Source organism: Crocodylus porosus, unplaced genomic scaffold (assembly GCF_001723895.1).
Source record: "Crocodylus porosus isolate Cpor-Errol unplaced genomic scaffold, CroPor_comp1, whole genome shotgun sequence".
Taxonomy (NCBI): domain Eukaryota; kingdom Metazoa; phylum Chordata; order Crocodylia; family Crocodylidae; genus Crocodylus; species Crocodylus porosus.
The window spans coordinates 80,098,748-80,119,289 of record NW_017728947.1 but is presented as its reverse complement, the minus strand read 5'-3'; the positions used below and the strand labels follow the sequence as shown (position 1 = coordinate 80,119,289).

General features: G+C 44.7%; 1 protein-coding gene across 1 annotated transcript in view; it reads left to right on the top strand.

The window, feature by feature from the left end:
- Positions 1-2,969: 2,969 nt before the first annotated feature.
- Positions 2,970-20,542, top strand: part of CEP128 (centrosomal protein 128) — a 101,168-nt gene continuing 83,595 nt past the window's right edge. The window contains exons 1-3 of the mRNA XM_019551139.1: positions 2,970-3,111; positions 3,834-4,031; positions 10,102-10,262. Of these exons, the coding sequence (XP_019406684.1) occupies positions 2,970-3,111; positions 3,834-4,031; positions 10,102-10,262 (501 nt within the window). The remainder of the gene's footprint in view (positions 3,112-3,833; positions 4,032-10,101; positions 10,263-20,542) is intronic.

Below are 20,542 nucleotides of genomic sequence, written 5' to 3'. Positions count from 1 at the left end.
TCTTGCTGGGATCCTATGACCCCAGCTGACTTCCTGCCCTTTGGGCGGGGGGCTGGACTCGATGATCTCCCGAGGTCCCTTCCAGCCCTGATTTCTATGAAATTGACCTGGCGTCTCTTCCTTCAGCTGCTTGGTTGTCACCCGGCCTTCCTCGTATTTGTTGCAGACGTGTCTTACCCTGCAGCTTCCTCTGCTGCATCATTCTGCAGTGCTGCCAGGGCTTCATATCTGTTCTCCAGTTGCATTGGGAAAACAGTCACAGCTGCACACTTTCTAGCTCTGGAGGTCACTGTCTTCCATTCAGGTGTCCTGGAGCTCTCCATGATGTCTCTGAGCTAGGTGTCTGGACCTGCAGAGAATGAAAGTATCCATCAGTTTCATCCTCTGCAGCTCTGATCCCCTGCAGCCTGCTCACCTCTTCCTGGAGTTCCATCACCTGCCCCTCCAGGACCTCAATCCACGTACATATGGGACAGGGAAGGGACTCCCTGGCTTCCATGCTACCCTAAGGCATCAGAGGTCCCACCAGGCAACCCCGACAGACAGGGGGCAAGGTCACTGCTGACCCATTCAAGTGGCCTGTGTGGGTGGAGGCCTCACAGGAGCTCCAGGCTGGAGGCAGCAGCAGGGCTGGGTCCCTGGCTGCATGTTCTGTGTCACTACCCCCATAGTAGCCATGCTCCTTATTCACTTACCTGAAGTCTCTGTCAGAAGCTTGCCTGTACTCCTACATGGTATGTACTCCTACCCATGAACTGGCCTGAAAACTGCTCCCCTGTTTGCAGGCTCCCTGGTTGCCTGGGGAGTCTCCTTGTATACCCTTTTGGGCCTGGGCTGACCCAGGGCCAGGCAGCAATCACACAGCAGTCAGCAATCCCACAGCAATCAACACTCACTCAGCAGTCCTTAGCTTACTACTGAGCTCAGCATTACTAGCTCAGCACTTCCTTAGCTTACTACTGAGAATGTCATGTCATATATATTCACAATTAGGTGGGTTAAAAGCATGGGCAGCAATGCATGTGAGGCTGTCAGTACTGTGCAAATGTACAGGTGCCTCCCAGCTGAAGCACTTTATAAGGTGTCAGAGCCGATCCTGTTGCTTCATTCCACAACTAGGGGCCTTGTGAGCAGACCTGCCTGGCTTTTTGGTCACATTTCCCTGGAGGCTTTCAAAGATAGTTGAGTGGCAGCAGCACAGTCTTATGGTTATTTGACTCCTGGCTTTTGTTTTATGCTTTCTGCCATTGCAGGGGTGGTCACTTTTATATCTTGTATTCTTGGCAGGATCAAAGAATGGACACTTAGTATCTCCATGCCCTCCAGTATCTCTTGGAGTAACACTATTAAGCACTGGCTCTGCTGTGTTGCTACTGGTGAGGAATCTTCTTCCCAGCCATGGTTTCCATCTCCTTGTAGCTCTGGTAGCTGGCATACTGTGGCATGGAAACTCAGAAGTCTATCACTGGCACTTGAAAGGGTCTCCTCAAGTTGTGCTATGTGCTCTGTAATGGCTAGAAAATGATATTTAGATATTTGTTTTTGGGAATTGGCTTGTAAGTAAAGTAGATATGTGTTAGAACACTGGTCCAGGAGAATGACAAGGGTTAATTGGTTTCTAAAACTTGTGACAAAGTTTCCTTCAAGACAGACAGTGTATCTGAGGCCAAGGGACAAGCGAGTGGAAACAGGCTGGGGAATTTGCACAGTGTACCCATAACAGAGATAAGAGACTCTGCAGCATTGCTGCCAGGTCACAGTGCCCAACTGCAGAGCCCTTGGGATTTCTGGTTTTGGTGGGCAGACCAAATCAGGAGGCTGGGGCATGCCAAAATTAAGACACTGGTAGATGCCCAAATTAAGATGTGTGCATTTGATGGGTTTGGGAAACAAAGGACTATGCTGACAGGACAGAACATGGACAGCATGACTACAGGGAAACCAGTTGATGGTATCCGGAGATGAAAAGTCATCAGGAGGAGAGAGAATACAAGGGAGGGATTTTGGAGCAGAAAAGTGTCCTTGAGGGGGGATCCCAAGGCCACCATGGACAGAGGGCACACAACCAGCCCATCTCACCCACCCCACTACGCGGGGGAGGGGAGTGGGTCCCAGCCCTCGACCTCTAGGCTGCTGACCTCTGACATTCAAGAAAGAACCACAGGGTGAAGCTTGCATATTGGCCAGATATACCTTTCCTCTGTGATAGCCTTAGGACTGGTAGACATAGAATTGGGGGTGAGGGGGTGGGAAGGGGTGGCTTGTTTTGTTTGCCTTGCCTGCATTATTGTTATCTGCTATCACTGTGTATCAGTAAAATTTGCCTGTTATCAAAAGGAAGAAGTTGTGGTTGGTCTGAGGGTTTGGGTCCTCCTGGAACAAGGTATCTGGGTCATAAATCCAGTACCAACACTTTGTGCACCTGAGAGCTACATGCTGGAGGAGGGAAATATAAAGGACTTCATAGAGGATGGCTTTCTCTGGGACTATGTGCAGACTGTGTTGATGCTTCTCAGCAGAGGAGACAAGTAATGACCACTAGTGAATAATCCTGAGGTCTGAGGGCAAATAATATTGTCACTAGTGTTTCAGGATGAGTGGGGCTACTTTTCTGGAGATCTGTAGTGATCTAACCCTGTCACTCCATAGGCAAGTCCCAACATGAGGCCCAGGAGCATGGGGGATGATTGTCATGTGGAAGCTGACAACCCTCAACCACCTTTGGTTTGTTGGTGATCATTTTTGCATGGGTGCATCCATTAGTCAGCAATGAGAGAGGGCTCAGTGGAGTTGTCCCTGCAAGGATCTGTGAAACCTCCTTGCTGTCTGAACAAGCCACCTGTTGGATTCTTGAAACACAGTTGGCATGATTTGGATCACCTCTTCCAGACCTCTGCTTTGAATCTAGTACCAGTTGCAGTTGTGGCCATTTTTTACCACAATCAGCATGTGTGTGTAAGCAGATTCTGATGGCTGTTCCTGAGGAATCTTTGAGTGCCCTCCTCAGTTTCAATGAGAAAAGGTCCATGGTTTCTGTTTTCCTTCAGTTGGTAGACTACTTCATGCAGGCAGAAATTTTTCTTGTTCAGATGTTGTGGAATGATATAGCGAGTGAGTGGGTGCTAGATAATGTTCCATACCTAAAAAGCCAAATTTCCAGGATTGTGGCCTAGAAAAATGCAAATTTTGGTATACCTTGATGTGTTACTTAAGAAGATAGAAGAGAAAAGAAAAAGGCATGTGGGACAGTGACTTTGAGACCAGCATAGTGGAGCTGGGATGAAGTTACCGAAAAGCTAGCTTCTATTTTTCCTGTTTATCTAGGGCCATTTTTATACAGTTTGTGCTAATTTGTAGAGCTTCATGGCTGTGTCATCTGCTCCCTCTTTTGTATAGTGTCTTAAAGGCAAGTGGAACAATAAAAATGGTAAGTCTGCCCATGCCCCTGAAGTAGCTTTACTTTAATTTCTGCTTTTATGTGTTGTTTTTGCTGCATTTCAGTGGTTCTATAGCAAGCATTAATTTAATTTAAGCATTACATGCTATTTAGGAAGAAAAGCGGGCAGGAGCTGCTGGGAAATGGAGTCTAGTGCTGGCCGGAACCAGCTTGCAGGCTGGACTTTGCCCCGGATACAGAGTATACCTTGATTTAGAGGAAAGCCTTCCTTTGCAGTTGGCAGCAAGCTGGCTGGTATCATTTCATTTCAACTTTCAATAATTTATTTCTGGATTGTATGTAGGCATTAATTTTCCTGTATGCATGTCCACCTTGAGCACTTAAAGGTCTGCTAAATACTTTTGTTTCGTCTTCTTGTGTTTATGCTGTTTGGTAGAACTGAAATTTTTTACTTGTTTCTTGAATTATTGTTTTGGTTTTGTTTTGATATGTGCACATCAGATTGAGGATCTTCATTGCCAGCTCCTAAGAGCAGAAGAGGATCGTGTGGATTTGCAGCATCAAATATCTCAGGTCACTATGCACCACCAAACTTATGCAGATGACAAAGAAGATGATAGGAGGATTAGAACAGGTATTGCTTTTTTCTTGTTATACAGGATATAATTTTATGACTGCCAGGGATTTAACTATGTTTGAGTTGGAATGCAAATCCTCTGTTGGTTGAACTAAATGGCGAGTTGTTGTCTTGGCTAGATTAGCTTCTCTTACTACTAGTATTCAAATAATAATTATATAATATTTATGAATAAAACATTCAGGATGACACTTAAATTATATTAGCTGTTTTTCATGGTTTACAAATAATAAAAAAAATTAGAGTTAATCAGTTACCAGAGTGAATAGTCTCTTCATAGAAGTGAAATTTGAAATATTAAAAATGTATGTTGCTCTTCATAAATGTTGCTTTTTTTGCCATTCCTGGTGTTAAATTTTGCCATATTGGAACATAGTGCAGGTTTCACCAATCTTCATAATTTAGTGTTCTTCCTGACTAAGCAAAAGTTTGCCTGGCAAAACTAAATGATTCCTCAGAAGTGATCATGCATCTCAGAGAAAAGACGAGAACATAGTCCAACTGTGGGTGTTTATACATGTGCTCTGGGAGCAGGGGAGCATAATGTGTATCAGTGTTCCACGCTGAAAAATGGCACTGGGGGCATTTTAACTAAAGGTCTTCAAATGAGCTTTTTTTCAGTGCGGGGGCACTGATGCACATGATGCTGGAGCACAGTAATTATCATGCACATTGACTGGAGACAGTGACCACCAATCAATCAAATTCACCATACGGCGTAAGGTGGGTAAGATAACTAGTAGGGTGGTAGTGCTTGACTTTAGGAAGGCTAGCTTCAGTGTGCTTAGGAGTCTAGTCAATGACACACTGCAGGATAGGCATATTGGCAAGATGAGAGTCCAGGAAGGGTGATCGTTTCTAAAGGAAACGATCCTTTGGGTGCAGAGGGATACTCTACTAGTACAAGGGAAAAGGGGAAGAGGAGCTGTCACAGGGCGGGGACCTAGAAGCGGCCGTGATCTCTCCTAGCGCCCCCTACCGTGCCAAGTTGGTATAACATGCACCCTCATTCTCGCCCACCACGTCTTTGGTATGAATATTAAGGGAGGCTGCCTTTTGTCCTCCTTGGCACGGTACCCCTGGCATACTTTGGCCTGTGCCCTGTCTACAGTGATCCTGGGCACTCCCACCTCAAGGGCTACGCGTGGCTCCTACCACCCCTAATACCACGCCCCAAGCCTCTCGGATGTCCCGGACGTTGTTTAGTCAAGTACTGTTGCCCACACCCTGGCGGACACCCTCTGGGCTTGTCTTCTACTCGTGGCCTACCCCGGGGCCCTTCTCTGCGCCCTCGCCCTCCCTGGGGCTTCTCCTATCTCTGTACTCTCACCCGGACTGGGGCCTTGCACTGCACCCTCATAGCCCGCACTGGGGCCTTGCCTTGCGAATCCCCGCCCGCACTGGGGCCTTGCCTCGCGATTCCCCGCCCGCACTGGGGCCTTGCCTCATGATTCCCCTCAATTGAGGCTCAGGTGGCCATAGCTGTGCCTGGCCCCGAATTCTCTCCTTGGGCCTTAACCTAAGCACCCTCTGGGGTTTACAATTCCTGCACGGCTCAGGCGGCCTCCGCTCCGCCTGGCCCTCAATCCCCCGTGCCCTTTTCGCAGGGCTGGGGTCAATGCCCCCCATCAATACTGTGCCCTCTCTGGCACCGAGGTCCCTACACTGCTGTGGAGCCCCTCTGAGGCCTCCTCCAACCCCTACAGCCTCACCCAGTCCTCCGGGGTAACAACCAAAAACAATAACATAAGCCAATCGGCTGCAACTCAAAGATAAGCCTCCTTGGCTAGCGCAGACTCTAAACCATCAGGTTATTTATCCTCCCCAAATCCCTACCAGGGCTTCCTCCACCCAGTCTCCTTGCATGGAAGCTGTTCTGGCCATCCAGCTTCTCTACTCTGCCTGCCTCAACAGAGCTCTGACTTCCTCGGCTGCCAAAGAGGAACTGACTCTGGCCTCTGCCTGGCTTGTTTATATAGGGGGGGCACTGTGGTTGCCCCAGCAACCAGCACCTGTCCTTCTTTCTAGGAGCAGGGCACTTCAATGCCCTGCGACACACCTCCCCCCTTAAGTTCGAGTCTCACTAGGACCGGGGTGCGGAAGTGCCCTGCGACAGGAGCCAAAAAACTTCCTTGGCTAAACAGGGAAATCCAGGGGAGCCTAAGGGGAAAAGAAGGTATATAGGCAGTAGAAGCAGGGGGAAGCTACTGAGGAGGAGTATACCTACTTGGCCCACACTTGCAGGGAGGCAGTTAATAAAGCCAAAGGAACTACAGAGCTGAGGCTGGCAAGACAAATTAAAGACAACAAAAAGTCTTATTTTAAGTATGTAGGGAGCAAAAGGAAGGTGCAGGGCAGCATAGGACCTTTACTGAACAAGAAGGAGCAATTAGTGATAGACAGGAGGCAAGGCTGAGCTGTTCAATGAGTTTTTTGCCTCAGTGTTCCTGAACAGGGCTCAAGATAAGTCCCCTAATTGGTTTTTCGATGGGTACTAGAGGGACGCCAGCCCACCAACTGTTGATGATGCTGACTTGGTACAGAGTCACTTGGATGGACTGGACGCGTTCAAGTCAGCAGGCCTGGATGAGCTGCATCTGAGAATACTGAAGGAATTGGCCTGTGTCACAGCAGAACCACTGGCACAGCTGTTTAAGTGCTTGTGGTGCTCGGGTCAGGTCCTGGAGGACTGGAAAAGGGCCAATGTGGTCCCTATTTTTCAAGAAGGGAAGGAAGGGGGTATCCGAGTAATTATATGTCAGTCAGTCTCACTTCCATCTTCGGAAAGGTCTTTGAAAAGATTACGAAGGATCGTATTTGTGGAAGTCCAGTGGGAAAAATAATGCAGCAGGGAAACCAGCATGGATTCATAGCAGGTAGATCATGCCTGACCAATCTGGTTTCATATTATGACAGGGTCACAAAATGCTTAGACGGAGGAGTAGAGGTAGATGTCATTTTCTTGGATTTTAGCAAGGCCATTGATATAGTGTCTCACCCTATTCTCATAAATAAATTAAAAGGCTGTGACATAGATGTTTACACAGTCCAGTGGGTGGCAAATTGGCTTGGCAGTTGCACCCAGAGAGTGGTAGTATATGGGTCGGTATTGACCTGAAAGGATGTGTATAGTGGGATCCCGCAGGGTTTGGTCCTCGGACCTGTACTCGTCAATATGTTCATCAGTGACTTGGATGTGGGTGTGAAGTGTACTGTGTCCAAGTTTGTGGATGATACTAAATTGTGGGGTGAAGTGCACACTCCAGAGGGTAAGGAACGATTGCAGGAAGACCTGGACAAGTTAGAAAAGTAGGCAGTACACAATAGGATGCAGGACAACAAGGACAAGTGCAGAGTGCTGCATGTAGGGCTCAAGGATATCCAGAACACCTATTGGCTGGGAAGTGACCCTCTAAGCAGCACAGAAGTAGAAAGGGATCTCGGAGTCGTACTGGACTCCAAGATGAACGTGAGTCATCAGTGTGACAAAATCTAGCAAAGCTAGCCATACTTTATTGTGCATCAGCAGATGCATGACAAATAGAACCAAGGAGGTGATGCTTCCCCTCTATGCCGCATTGGTCAGATTGCAGTTGGAGTACTGCATCCAGTTTTGGGTGCCGTACTTCAAGAAGGATGTTGATAGACTCGAGAGGGTCCAGAGGAGGGCCACTCATATGGTTAGGGGCTTACAGGACAGGTTCTATGAGCAGAGACTGAGGGGCCTGGACCTCTTCAGCCTTTGCAAGTGAACCTTTGCAAGTGAAGGCTGAGAGATGATCTTGTGACTGCCTACAAATTCATTAGGGGGATGCAGCAAGGGATTGGAGATGCTCTGTTCACTAGGGTGCCTCTTGGGGTAACAAGGAACAGTGGTCACAAACTGACAGAGAGCAGATTTAGGCTAGGTATCAGGAAAAACTTCTCATCGTAAGGGTGGCCAGAATTTGGAATGGGCTTCCAAGGGAGGTGGTGTTCTCCCCTACGTTTAGGGTCTTTAAGAGAAGGCTGGATAGGCATCTGGTTGGGGTCATCTGACCGCAGCATTCTTTCCTGCCTAGGCTGGGGGTCAGACTTGATGATCTGTTGAGGTCCCTTCTGACCCTAGCATCTGTGAATCTGTGACTCGATTAATTGAGTCTGCTCTGGCTGCTGTAATTACAGTGCGTTGGAGCAGCCTCGCTACATGTGTGTAGGTACAATCCTGTCAATGCGTCTTGTGTTTCCAGTAGAAGAAGCATTGAAGAAAATCTGAAGATTTGTTTGGGCATTTAGAATTTTAAAAAAATCATATTTAAAATCGTGGAAGAGGTAATTGAGCTATATCTGTAAAGTGATCTTGAATATATCGTTGATCTAGATTCGAGCTCTCTAAATTCATTTTGCTATGTATGTTTAAAAATGCCTATAAATATATATTATCTGTAGGAGGTATCTATCATCTCTGTCATATATACAAGGGATGTCAAACACATGGGCGACTGGTGCCTCCTGATACTGCGGGGGCACCAGTGGCTAATCACTGACTGGGGGAGGGGCAGTCCCCTAGTGGCCGATCGCCACTCCAGGTGGAAGTGCCAGTGGCAAACCCAGAAGTGTTGCCACCGCTTCTCTTAGCACCCCTACAACCTCAGGGGGGTACTGGCTGTTGTCCCCCACTCCCTGACCAGTGAGGGCCACTCTTGGTGGGGTGGGGGGGAAGGCACGTGCTCCCCCTATGCGTCACCTATGCACACAGATGTCCTGAGAAACGTTTTCTGGCCTGTGAGGCTTATAGTGTGGCTGGAAATTTGGGCCTGGTGCTGAAATCCAGGGCATGGAGCCCCACAGCAGATATGTGTTAGCAGTGGATATGAGTAATGTCTATATGAATCCCTGTCACCCCTGATACTGTCAGGGATCCTGCTGTTGCCATGTCCAGATCTGGCCCTATAGTCCCAATCTGGTATGGGAAGGCAAGTGAGTTTGACACTTCTGGTTTATACTAACACATTTGTGTTATTGAAGTGGTAACATGGGTCCAGTGTCCCATTGAATCTTGCTTTTAGTTAAGCATCACTTTTGCTATTTTATGGTACAACAACTTTTACCTGGACACATTCTCATAGTTATCTAAATGGAGTTGTGTTCTTCACATTTTCAAAACCTTTTGTTTCCAGAGAAACCGTAAGAACCCAAGTCTAGTTAGTATCAAAGTCACCATTCTGAGGTAAGTAATCCCCAAGGTGGTGAACTATTAACCTCATTTTGAACCTCTTAAAATTACCAGTATGTTTAAAAATGAGCTTGTTAATGACAACAGTCCCTCATGCTAATTTGGACATTTTAAACTTTTCTTGGCTTGTTTTGCAGTTATAATAACTTTTACTATAAACATTTTTAGAAAAACAAACAGAAAGAAAAAAATGTCCTTATGCACATTTTACCCATGAAAATGAATACATGTTTACAATAGTGTTATAAGAGAAGCCAAAGGCTCACAGAAAGGGATATGGGCTGAGGTTTTATTTGTGTATAATAGAGTTTATAAACTGAAGTTCTTGATTGTCAGTTGAGGAAGAGATTGCTGGTATTTATTAGATAGAATTTTTACCGTAATGTATGGTTAACAATGGAAATGGCGCACACTTATCCAGATACAGTATCGTGATAATTAATTATTTAGTACTTTTCACTACTCTGCACCAGATCTTGAGGTGAAATCCTGTCTCTTGAAATCATTGACAGCATTCCCGTTGACCTCAGTGGGGTCAGGATTTCTTCCTTGTTTCTTTAGGCAAATATAAAATTGGAATAAAGAGGTAGAAGAGAACACTAACTGCTTGGGGTCCAGTGAGTTAGAAGACTAGTATCTCCCTACTTCTGAAGTAATGCTTTAACTGTCCGTATCTTTAAGCTATACATGAATTTAAGGTCATTAGTTGTGGGATATTTATATATGTCTGTTGAAAGTTTGGGAAGAAGAACATTGAATGGCAAAGGAAGTAATGAGAAAATTTTAATTTGTAGGATATGGTGTTTTCATTTCACATAGCAGGACTGTTTAATGGTTCACACTGCTTTGTAGTGGTTGAAAGGTCTGAGCGGGAGAAACAAGAGCTGGAGAAACATATTCTGGAACTAAGAGCAAAGCTGAGCCAGTGTGTTGTAGCCTCGGAAGTGGAAGAGCTGAAGCGATGCATAGAGCGCAAGGACAAAGAGAGAACACAACTTACAACACATATAGAGGTAACCTTTTTTCTTTTTTAAATGATTTTTATGTATGTATGGTTATGGTAGGTCACATGCTAGACTGGGTGATAATTCCAGCCTCCAAAGCAGTGTGGTTTCTCACCTGTCTCTCATACACATTTTCTAAACCTCTTTGAAGTTCATCTGCATGAGTCTGGGAGGCAATTTTGTGTTCCCTTTTCCCCTCCCTCCCCTCTGACTGCTACATGTGCCAGGTTTCTTTGGGTTTTTTTTAAGCCTTCCTCAGAGATATTGGGTGTTGCCAAGCTTGGGGATTTTGTCTGAAATGTGCCAATGCTCCTGCTGGAATTCAAGCCAGAGGTTTTTGGCTAGAGGGTCTTCTGCCCACCCCCACTCAGTGTCAGATCATTTGCCCGATCTGGGGTCAGGAAGGAATTTTGGAGTCATATTGGTACAAACTGTGAGAGGTTTTGCCTTCCTCTGTGGCAGGGGCATGTCCATGTTCCTGGGATCTTTTGAGTATATATTTAATAGCCTTTTACAAAAGCAGGATGTTGGCCTCCATAGTTTCATAGTTAGTAGGGGTCGGAAGAGACCTGAGTAGATCATCTAGTCCGAACCCCTGCCATGGCAGGAAAGAGTATTGGGGTCAAACGACCCCAGCAAGGTGATTGTCTAGCCTTGTCTTAAAGACCCCCAGAGTAGGAGCCAGCACCACTTTGCTTGGAAGTTGGTTCCAGATCCTTGCCACCCTAACTGTGAAGTAACATCTCCTGATGTCTTATCTGAATTTACCTTCTGCCAGCTTGTGACCATTATTTCTAGTCACTCCTGGGAGTGCTCGGGGGAACAGGGACTCCCCCAACGCCTGCTGCTCCCCTCTGACTAGTTTGTAACAGGCCACTAGATCCCCCCTCAGCCTTCTCTTGTGGAGGCTGAGCAGGTTCAGGTCCTGTAGCCTGACCTCTTAGGGCCTGCCCAGCTGCCCCCTGATCATGCAAGTGGCCCTCTTCTGGATCCTCTCCATGTTGTCCACATCCCTCTTGAAGTGTGGCGCCCAGAACTAGATGCAGTACTGCAACTGCGGCCTGACCAGTGTTGCATAGAGGGGGAGTATCACCTCCTTGGACCTGCTTGAGATGCATCTGTGGATGCATGACAAGGTATGGTTGGCCTACCTGACTGCATCCCCACAGTGCCGGCCCATGTTCATATTGGCATCAGTGATAACTCCAAGATCCTTTTGTGCCTCTGCGCTGACAAGAAGTGAGTTCCCCAGCCTGTAGGTATGGTGCTGGTTCTTCCTCCCCAGGTGCATCACCTTGCACTTGTCAGTGTTGAATGCCATCCTATTCTCATCTGCCCACCCCTGTAACATGTCTAGGTCCAATTGCAGCCTATTCCTCCCTTCTAGCATGCTCACATCCCCCCACATCTTAATGTCATCAGCAAATTTGAACAGGGTGCTTTTTACCCCCTTGTCCACGTCACTGATGAAGGTGTTGAACAGTGTGGGCCCGAGGACTGAGCCCTGAGAAACCCTACTGCCCACATCCCTCCAAGTCAAAAATGACCCATCCAGCACCACTCTCTGGATGCAGCTCTCCAGCCAGTAGGCGACCCAATTGACTGTGGGTGTTGACACCACAGCCCCCCAGTTTCTTAATGAGAACAGGGTGAGAGACAGTGTTGAAGGCCTTCCGAAAGTCCAGAAAGACCATGTCCACTGCTACCCCTGCATCTAAGGATTTGGTGACCTCATCGTAGAAGGCCACCAGATTGATCTGACAGGACCTGCCTCTAATGAACCTGTATTGGTTGCCACTAAGCATAATCTCCCCTTTTGGCCCCTTGTGGACATGTGCCAGAATAATTCTCTCAAAAAGATTGCCCAGGATCCAAGTAAGACTAAGTGGCCTATAGTTTCCCAGGTCCTCCTTCCTCCCTTTTTTGAAGATGGGAACCACATTGGCCCTCTTCCAGTTCTCTGGCACCACACCAGAGCACCACGAGTACTCGTACAGCCGTGCCAGGGGTCCTGCAATGAGGTCAGCCAATTCCTTCAGCAGTCTGGGGTGGAGATCGTCCGAACCAGCTGATTTAAATACATGCAGTCCCTCCAGAAGTTTCCTGACTAGATCCTCACTGACCCTTGGCCTAGGTACACCTCCCCTGGGGCCTGAGGGGGGCCTGGTGGGGGGGCTGATCTGGTCCCTGCTCAGGAAAATGGAGGCAAAGAAGTCGTTAAATAGGTTAGCTTTGTCATCTGGTGTGATGACCAGATTTCCTAGTGTGTCTTGCAGGGGCCCCACATTACCCGGTACCTTCTTTTTGCCCCTTATGTATTTAAAAAAGGACTTGTTGTCCTTGATCCGGGAAGCTAGTCCCAGTTCCATCTCCGACTTGGCCTGTCTGACTGCCCCCCCTGCATCCCTGAGCAACCGCAGTATAATCCTCCCTGGTGATGGCCCCTCCCTTCCATTGGATGTACGCTTCCCTTTTAGCTAGTTTATCGTGCTAAGTACCGTATGCATGCCGTTGCTCTATATGGTCACTTTCTGTGTATTTCTTAGTATGTGTGGACATCTTGGAAACAGTATATCTAGATGGTCCCCCTCCATTACTTGTGGCAGGCTAGAATGTTATGCCTTGTGTCAGGGTGACTAGTTTTGCTAAGATGTTAGATTATGGATTTGTATCGGATAGATAGGGATGGTTCTTCCTCAGGCAGGGGACTGGACTAGATGACTCTATGGAGGTCTTTTTCAGCACTGCTTCTCTATGATTCTGTAAACACTAATAGAGGAGGACTGAAAAAGATGCTTTGCTAATGGTGCAATTTAAAAATGTAGATTTTTTCTGTCCGGTCACTTTTTACTTTTCATCTTTCTTTGCACTGCCACTTTCTAGGGTGCTAGCAAGAGGAAGACAAGATGAAAAAGAAAAAGAAAATATAGAAAATGATATTTTCTTTTTTGTCTCATCTTTCGATTGCTAATACTAATACCTTTGGAGAGAGTGGTAGTGAGAATCAAGATATATTGAAAGATAGATCTATCTACCTTGCTTCTCATATAGATATAGATCTTTATATATCTGTATATACTGGTGTACTTATATACAGAGATATAGATATCTCTGTATATATAGGTTTCCCTTGGGTGATAGAGCAATGAACAATAGAATGCGAATTTCAGACTTACCTAGTGACAGAATATTCTGTCAAGGCTGTTCCATTATAGCACTGCTACTAATTGGTAGTCTGACACGGATATATTTCTTTCCAGTTGGAGCTGACCAAGCATTTTTTAAATGAACATAATTGCCCTCTGGCAAGTGCAAATGACAAAGTTTTATCTAATCCTGAATTGGATATGATGCTATGTATTTCTATGTTATTGAAAAACTTAATTTTTTGCCATTTTGAATTTGGTGTGTTGTGTACTTTGTTTTGGATAGGTGGCTATCAGATGAAATGTTGTGTGTAGTAAATGTAAAATAGAAAGGACAAGAATGATAATTATGCAGAAAGTTTAATAAGATGGGATAACTATTTAATACATTACTCTTAAGAAGACAAGTGGCTATGAACAAGTTTTATATAAGATTTATTGAATTTTAGTTGCTATGTCTGCCTAAGTCCATTTTGCAGTTTCTGAGCTTTTTATAGCAATATTCGTGTTTGTTTTTAAATTCTTTTTTCCCCCTGAAACTGCACATAAATAGGGGAAACCTTGACCATATATAGACAACAAATAGACTGATTATATGCATAGTACAGAAATTAGAAAGTGTATAATTCTCTGATCTTTTTCAGGTAGTTAACTTTCATTTTACTTATAATAATATATAATTTTGGAGAGCTATGACTTTAAAAGGAAAATCACAACTTTTTAATTTATAAAATTAAATTAGATTTGTATACGAGTAATTATTTGACTGCATTTGACTTTTTTCACAAATGCTAGAGTTATTCCTGTTTCTCATATGGAAATATCTTTATCATAAAAGGCTTGCTTTATACTAAAGGTTGCTTCATACTTCTCTTTATAGAGCCATCTGAAAAAATGCTGTAATATAGAAGAAGATATGATTCATAAAACGGTTATAGATTTGTTTTTAGCCTGTGAAATCACTTGATTTACTGGAAATCCTGAATCGTATTTTTGATCAAAGAGTGTCTTGCACTAATGCTGAATAACCATTGGGCTTTCCATTGTAACTGAATGGGTAATTTTCTATGGGGAAGGTAGAATGTACAACTGTTGTACTTTTACAAAACTTTAACGAAGTACAAGACTCATCTCATTGACACGTGTTTTCAGACTTATTAAAAGGAATGGTTAGCTTTGAATTAATTTTACCCTAGACTAAAACAGTCATGTGGCTGCTTCTCTTCTTCATTGGGTAGCATTCAAGTGAAAATAACAGACAAGGAGTACAAGTCAATTAGAGGTCTGAAAGTTATCAAATAGTGCATTTTAAATTTAAAAGGTACTTTGATCAGATAAAAAGAAAAAGGAACTCCATTTATGTGTCACTGACCAGCAGACACCAGCTCTGCCATAGAAACTATACCTAAATAGTATAGCTGCGTGAAGCTTCAGTTGCTGATACGATTTGGAGGAGGTTCGGCCTGATTCGGCAGCCAAATCTCCAAATCCAAGTGAGAGACCAAGAAAAAGGTCTGAATCTATTTAGAGAAGATTTGGAGATTTGGTCAGCCCCTCCTGCCACCACAGGGAGCTGTACTTGGACTCCATGCTGGTAAGTAGGGGGTGGAGGGGGAAGGGAGCTAGAGGAAGGGGCAGGGGACCATGGGGGTTACCCCTGCCAGGCCCCATCCCCTGCCTACTCCCCCAGCTCTCCTCAGTGTGCTCTCCACCCCCTTATAGTGTCCTGGCACTTTAAAAAAAAAAAAAAAAAAAAAAAAAGTCCTGCACTCACTGGCTGCAGCAGCTGTCAGGGCCTCTGGGGGCTTGTTGCAGAGCCCCCCCTATACAGTGCAAGCAGTAGGGGGCAGCAGGAGCCTGTGAGTGTGGAGCTTTTTTTTTTTTTATTTAAAGTGCCTGGGATGCTGGAGCTGGGCGGTGCAGCCATTGATGGGGCTGGGAGAGCAGGTGGGGGATGGGGTCTGTTTGAATTGGAGATTTAGCCAATTCAGAGGTGGCCAAATCTCTGAATCAGATTTGGCCGAATCGATTTGGGACAGTGATTCGAATCACCAAATTGAATACTATCCGTTTCATACAGGTCTACTAAACAGGTCTTAGTCATTCAATTTTTTATATATATTTAGCATCTTTATAAGTTGTATATAGATATTACTTACTAGTTGAAAAAGAGACCACTCTCAAAAAGCTGAAATCTTTTAGGTGGTATTTGTTTTGCCTTTGTGATTGCATAAGCTTTTGTTAAAAATTCAAGCAAAATTTTTTATGCTTGTGAAAAATAACTAGAAGATACCCTTTTCAACCCTAAATAGAAGCAGCTAACCTAGAATTTGCATGCTATACCTTTCAAAATGTACCTATGATCATAAATCACATTATATAGTGTACAAAGAAAGTTTTGTATTCTTCTATACTTAAGTTGAACCTCATTAACCTTGATAAGTTATTTGTATTCATAAAAGTTCCAAGCATTCTTGATTAATGGTTCTTCCCAGTTTAGTCTGTGACTCTTCTCAGTCAGGTTGAAGCCAATCTTATTGAAATAAACTAATATATGAATTCTGCATTCACCGAAGAAGCTTAGGGAAAGAAATAATAAGGTACATAATTTTAGATAAAATGTTGAAAGTGATAATTGAGTGACAAGCAATATGATTATGTAGCACTAGAATCTAGTGACTGTATTGCTGAGATATTGGTGCAGAAAGAGCGGAGGAAAAGAAAACAGCACAGAGAAACTTCCTTAGGTGACTAATATAATGGATGCAGTGGGGCGAGATGTGCCTCATTATGTTCATATCAGCAACGAATGTTTGTACATAAACCAACTCTGCTATAAGGCATTAGCTTTGATTTTTATAGTAAATTATACCAGATGACTTATCCTTACTGCCACTCCAACTTTAAATGTTTATAAGTGTTTTGAGGAATGGTGCACTGAATAAAAGATGCATTCATTGTATCTGAATTTTATATATCTAGACTTTATTTTCTTCTCAAGCTTTGTAGTGCCATTTGTGTTTTTTGAAGTGAAGGACTGAAAGTACAAAGCAGGAAGAATTGTTCATATAGTTAAAATTTAAGATTGGAAATCAAAATTGAATTACTTTCTGGACTGCCATGGACTTCCTGTAGGAGCCAATTAAAATTTTTCTACTATGTCATTTAAGTACATATTGAGACCTAAATAAGCAGCCTGATTTTTTTCAGATATGTCCAATTTCAGGGTCCTAAATTTACAATATAAATAGTGTTAACTTGCCACAATTTTCTCAGTTGTAAAAGAGGGACAATGCTAGCTTGTGTGTGTGTTTTTAAAGTGGGTTTGTAAAGTGTGTCTTAGAATCTCAACAGAATATTTAACTTTTTAGCTTGAGCAGGAATTGCCATGCCCCTTTAGAGTTCAGTTAGATTTCACCTCTACAGCTGGTTCAGTTCCAGGTAAAAAAACCTGCTGATTGTAATATATATAATGTCCTTAAATCCCTAAAGTAATACCAGAACCTCTTATTCACTTGTGACACCAAGCCAGCACTTGAACTACATCACCAGCAAGTGAAATCTAAAGCAATAATCTGCATCCTGTAATCCAGTACCTGTATTTAACAGTTCTTTCTAGGCATTCCAAATACAGTTTGATATGTTAAAGAAATCTTCTGATCTAAAAACCTGGAAAAGAATGCTAGGGTATTGACAAATGAGTTAATATCAATATTCCAACATCTGTTCCCCCGTTCTCTTAACTGTGCAGTACTTCTGAAACTATTAAACTGTAGCAATGAAATTAATCTTATTAGAGAAATTGGGACACAGAGTAATGTGTTGTGATGTTTTATAGGCTGAATTAGTCTGTAATTCCTGTCCTAGAACAGGCCGAACAGTTACTGTTTAAAAGATAAAAGGGTAACGTAGAGTTGATTTAATAGGCTTAGAAAAGATTAAAGAGGATGGGGTTTGATTTCAAAACAAAGCATTAAATATACAAATATTTAATTTTAATGTGTTGACTATTAAGTCCATTATTACACGCAAGTGTGTGAAATCTGTGCATTCTTAATGATAAATTTATTCTCTTACATTAATTGTTGCAGAGGAAAACTGAAACTTCTAAATTAAAGCTTCAGTGGCAGTACGGTAGATTGCAACTATTATCTTTTGGCTTTGTTTATAAACATCTTGACTTGAATTAAAACACAACTATTTGTAGAAAGAATGTAATAGTCATGGTCTTTCAAAGTGATTGACAAGATCCTCTATAAAAAGGTAAGTAAAAAGGAGGAGGAAAATAATAAATATGGAGTCATTAATAAAAACTCTACCTCTACTGTACACATGTTCATTCCCTGTAAAATATATATTTAAAAGGTTGATGTTCTTTTTTTTTTCTTTTCTTTATTTTCTTTTGTCTTAAAAAAGTGGGGGGGAGGTGTAGACTGAGATGGAAACTGGCAGAGGCTGAGCTTCACATCTTTGGACTTCAGGAGAAAAGCTAAAAGTAATTGCTTGCCTGCTATCTTAACCTACCTTGGTTGGATCCCAAGTGGGTGAGCGTAGATTATTTTAAGTTTGAAATTTATTAGAGGTGCACTGATACTTTAGAGCATGCACGTGGATGGGAATGCAGCCCAGCAGCTTGGAGAGCAGCATCCAACCAGTAAATCTGGGGGGGAAGTAGAGGGGTGTGGGAAGGGGCAGATCAAGGCCTCCACAGTGAGGTATGGGGTGGGGCTGAGGGAGGGGCAGGTGCTGCCAAGTCAGGGTGTGAGACAGGGCATAGGATAGAACTGCAACTCATCTGGGGGGTGGGGCTCCTGTCACTGCATGAATCCCTGGGGGTGGTATGGGGGGCATGTGCCTCACCCCCACATCTGTGCATAGGGCAAGGGTGGGCTGGTGCTGTGTGCTCAGAGTCAGAGTCTGTGCTGGCCTCTTCCTGGCATGGGAGCTGGGCTTGGGCTGTGCTTGGGGTAGGTGGAGGTGGTGCTAGGAGGTTGCACTATGGTGTGGGCTATAGCCACCTCAAAATTTGCCATAGCCCCTCTCCAAACACTGCTGTCTCCCACCCTGCCCCCCCCCCATCCCAAGCACAGTCTGGGCCTAGCCCCCTTGCTGGGAAGAGCCCAGCACAGCCTCTGGCCCTAAGCATGTAGGGCAACCTGCCCTTGAACCATACAGATATAGGGGGCAGGTGCCCCCCATGCCTCTGGGGGTGTGCTCAGGGGCAGGAGCTGCCCCCCCCATGCTTCCTGGATGAGTTGCAGCTCAGTCCCATACCCTGCCCCAGCACCACTCTCCCCATCACTGCAGGGGACTTGATCTGCCCACCCTATGCCCCTCCCCACTCCAAATCTCCGCAACAGACTTATCAGCCGGACACTGCTCTCCCAGCTGCTGGGCTGCATGTTGGCAATCGGATCAATGGGGGCTGTTATGGCTGGTTAATAATCAGCCATTGGTATCAGCCCAAAATTTTTTTATCGGTGTACCCCTAGAACTTGTTGTCTTGGATCTAGTCAGTATTCACCCTAAAGATTTGTTTAAAATAATCTAGCAGGAACAACAGAATCATTCAAGACAACCAGTACAAATTCAAAAAGAATGACATAATTTTCTGTTCCAAGTGGTAAGAAAACCAGCTATAGCCACTAGAAACACTGTTAAGAGGCCTACCAAGACACAATTACAATATGGGTCTTAGAGCATTTGTTGGGCTAGCGTCACATTGTTGCTGGTCTTGGAATCGTTAATTGTTCTCTTAATAGTTGCTAAGCTAGAATCATATCTGCTAGGGTTAGCCAAGTCTATGCAGACTACATTAAACCAGCTGGTAAAATATCCGTGGGTTTAGACAGACAAAATGTTTATAACTTTTAAAAATAGCCTTAATTTAAAATAAATCACAGATTAATGGGGCTTGAAACTGGTACAGCCCTGTTCACTCTGGCAGATTTTCTCCAGGATGAATCAGGTCTAAGTATATCTTTGTATACAATATGTTAATATAAGCTTTATCTGTATCGCCACCTGAGTCTATGCTGTTGGTCAGCTGAACTTTGCAGACACCCCATTCCCCTTCTTTGGCCTCCTTTGAACTCAGCTGCTCTTGGATCAGGGACACCTTGTATAAGCTACTCCCATTATAAACCAAGTGTAATTTAGGCATGATGCCAGCATTTTGTGAGGGACCATCTGTCACAGGGTACTATTTCTAGGAGTGGCCATGAAGCCACTGGAGGACAAAAATTTTTTCTCTACCCTGCCCTTAGGGCAGTCAGCCTTTCTTTTTCCTGACACACCTTAAATAACAGTATTTCCTCAAATAGGGAGGCTACCCTGGTCTTACTGTAATGACACCCAGGTGTTTGGGGTCAGTGCCTTATGGGCTAATTGTGCAGCTCTAACCTGTCCCTACACCATGCCTCGCAAGTGTTATCACTTGTTGGTGTCACCTGGTCTCACCCCAGCAGCATACTGAGCATACTCAGTCCCTATCTGGGCCCGTGGACCAGTTTTGTCCATACTCTGAGTTCTGGACCACTCTCTACCCTGTCTAGGCCCCTGGAACCTTTTGGTCCTACTCTCTCTCCCTGGGTCCCTAGGCCTGTGAGCTCTCTGACCCTGCTGGTAATCACTCCTGTGGGCTCAAGCTCTCTTAGGCCTTCCACTCTCCCAGTCCCCCTCTGGACTACTTCTAGTCTCCTGAAACCTCTTGCCCTTGCTTTTCTGTCAGGGTGTGCTCCCCTAGCCTTCCCTGCCAAAGGGTGTCCCACAAGGCAGTGGAGCTGGGGTTTTCAGGTGCCCTATACTCGCTCTTTGGGGAACTTTATAGAAGCTGCTCTGCCACAAGCAGCCCCACTGCTGTGTTCCCAGACCCTAGTAGGGTGCATTTTTTGGTCTTACCCAGGACTAATCTCCCAGCCATCCTGTCCTGGGCAACCTTGCTCCTCCTGGGGTATAGGGCTTCTTGGCTTCCCACTGATTTCACATGCCTATCCTGTGCCATGGGCTTCCAGCCCCATTTCTTGACCCTCTATTTACAGACCTCTAGACCGGCCCTTTGGCCCCATCTCATTCACAGCCGTTGGTCTCTCTCTGCTCTTCTGGGGTCCCCCACTTAGCCCCCTTCTGGGCTCCTTGACCCCT